Source organism: Boleophthalmus pectinirostris, unplaced genomic scaffold (assembly GCF_026225935.1).
Source record: "Boleophthalmus pectinirostris isolate CB_2022bp ecotype Guang Dong unplaced genomic scaffold, ASM2622593v1 HiC_scaffold_15, whole genome shotgun sequence".
Taxonomy (NCBI): Eukaryota; Metazoa; Chordata; class Actinopteri; order Gobiiformes; family Gobiidae; genus Boleophthalmus; species Boleophthalmus pectinirostris.
In genome coordinates, this window is record NW_026571070.1 from 375,047 (window position 1) to 377,546 (window position 2,500).

Here is a 2,500-nt window from a genome sequence, read left to right on the forward strand (position 1 = left end):
CACCCCTCTGTCACAGGGAGAACACTCATATTCCACTGAGTCCAACACAAACTGAACCACATCAGACACAAGAAACAAGTGTTTTTTTCACACACATTAGTTTATGTAAATGAATCATGTGATTTAACGTTTAGTTTGTGTAAAACAGAAACAAATGTGTCAAATCTGAGTGTGGAGAGAAAAGAAGCACAGACGTGACGAGTGTGGACACAGATCAGTTCAGATACTGAGATTCATTTCAGTGTAAACTGGGTCTGGATCATCAGTGTTTGAACAAACTGGGCCCCGGGATCTGACATGAGGCCCCTGAAAGGCCCCTGGGCCAGAAACATCCTAGAACCACCACTGATCTATAGACCTGGTTTAGTCCTGGTTTAGTCCTGGTCCAGTCCTGGTCCAGTTCTGGTTTAGTCCTGGTCCAGTCCTGGTTTAGTCCTGGTTTAGTCCTGGTCCAGTCCTGGTCCAGTTCTGGTTTAGTCCTGGTCCAGTTCTGGTTTAGTCCTGGTCCAGTCCTGGTTTAGTCCTGGTTTAGTCCTGGTCCAGTCCTGGTTTAGTCCTGGTTAGTCCTGGTTTAGTCCTGGTAGTCCTGGTTTAGTCCTGGTTTAGTCCTGGTCCTGTTTAGTCCTGGTTTAGTCCTGGTTTTAGTCCTGGTCCTGGTTTAGTCCTGGTTTAGTCCTGGTCCAGTCCTGGTTTAGTCCTGGTTTAGTCCTGGTTTAGTCCTGGTCCAGTCCTGGTTTAGTCCTGGTTTAGTCCTGGTCCAGTCCTGGTTTAGTCCTGGTTTAGTCCTGGTCCAGTCCTGGTTTAGTCCTGGTTTAGTCCTGGTCCAGTACCTCTTGTTCATGAGGAGGATGACTCCGAGGGAGATGATGATGAAGAGGAGGACGGCGGCGATGGCTCCGGCGATTTTCACCGTGTGGTCGGACGGCGTCTCGTGCTCCGGCTCCGGCCTCCGAGTCACCGCCCCTGCAACGACCAGAGCACGACCTGAGTCACAGAGGGCGTCTGACACTATGACCTGAGTCACGGAGGGCGTCTGACACTATGACCTGAGTGAGGGAGGGCGTCTGACACTATGACCTGAGTGAGGGAGGGCATCTGACACTATGACCTGAGTGAGGGAGGGCGTCTGACACTATGACCTGAATCACAGAGGGCGTCTGACACTATGACCTGAGTGAGGGAGGGCGTCTGACCTATGACTGAGTTTGAGGGCGTCTGACACTATGACCTGAATCACAGAGGGCGTCTGACACTATGACCTGAGTGAGGGAGGGCGTCTGACACTATGACCTGAGTGAGGGAGGGCGTCTGACACTATGACCTGAGTCACAGAGGGCGTCTGACACTATGACCTGAGTCACAGAGGGCGTCTGACACTATGACCTGAGGCTGATCATGTAAAGCTTCAGTGCGTCACTTTCTTGGTGGTTTCATGGAAACAGAGAGTTAAAGTTTTACTACGGAACATTCTCCATGGAGACAGACACATTAATGTCACACTGTGGAACTTTACACACAAGACACACACACAAGCGTTTCCATGGAGACAGATCAGAGTCTGTGGAGAGGCGAGTCCAGTCACTCCCATAAACGCAACCACAAGGAACCAGGTCTAAACAAGAACTAAACCAGGTCTAAACCAGGTCTAAACAAGAACTAAACCAGGTCTAAACCAGGTCTAAACCGGGTCTGGTCCAGGTCTGGTCCTGGTCCTGGTCCTGGTCTTGGTCTTGGTCTTGGTCCTGGTCCTGGTCTTTGTCTTGGTCTTGGTCCTGGTCTTGGTCTTGGTCCTTGTCTTGGTCTTGGTCTTGGTCCTGGTCTTGGTCTTGGTCCTGGTCTTGGTCTGGTCTGGTCTGGTCTTGGTCCTTGGTCTTGGTCCTTGGTCTTGGTCTTGGTCGGTCCTGGTCTTGGTCTTGGTCTTGGTCCCTTGGTCTTGGTCTTGGTCTTGGTCTGGTCTGTCTTGGTCCTGGTCCTGGTCTGGTTGGTCCTGTCTTGGTCCTGGTCTTGGTCTTGGGTCTTGGTCCTGGTCCTGGTCTTGTCTGGTCTGGTCTTGGTCTGGTCCTGGTCCTGGTCTTGGTCTTGTCCTGGTCTTGGTCTTGGTCCTTGGTCCTGGTCCTGGTCTTGGTCTTGGTCTTGGTCCTGGTCTTGGTCTGGTCTTGGTCTTGGTCTTGGTCTTGGTCCTGGTCCTTGGTCTCTTGGTCCTTGGTCCTTGGTCTTGGTCTGGTCTGGTCCTGGTCTGGTCCTGGTCCTGGTCCTGGTCTTGGTTTGGTCCTGGTCTTGGTCCTGGTCTGGTCTGGTCTTGGTCTTGGTCTTGGTCTTGGTCCTGGTCTTGGTCTTGGTCTGGTCTTGGTCTTGGTCCTGGTCTTGGTCTCTTGGTCTGGTCTTGGTCTGGTCTGGTCTCCTGGTCTTGGTCTCTGGTCTTGGTCCTTGGTCCTGGTCTCCTGGTCCTTGGTCTGGTTGTCCTGTCTTGGTCTTGGTCCTGGTCTTGGTCCTGGTCTTG

At 52.3% G+C, this 2,500-nt stretch overlaps 1 protein-coding gene across 1 annotated transcript in view; it reads right to left on the reverse strand.

The window, feature by feature from the left end:
• LOC110167662 (receptor-type tyrosine-protein phosphatase mu-like) overlaps window positions 1-2,500 on the reverse strand; it is a 125,180-nt gene that overhangs the window by 58,691 nt on the left and 63,989 nt on the right. Inside the window, exon 13 of the mRNA XM_055151198.1 lies at window positions 831-963. Coding sequence (XP_055007173.1) covers window positions 831-963 — 133 coding nt within the window. The remainder of the gene's footprint in view (window positions 1-830; window positions 964-2,500) is intronic.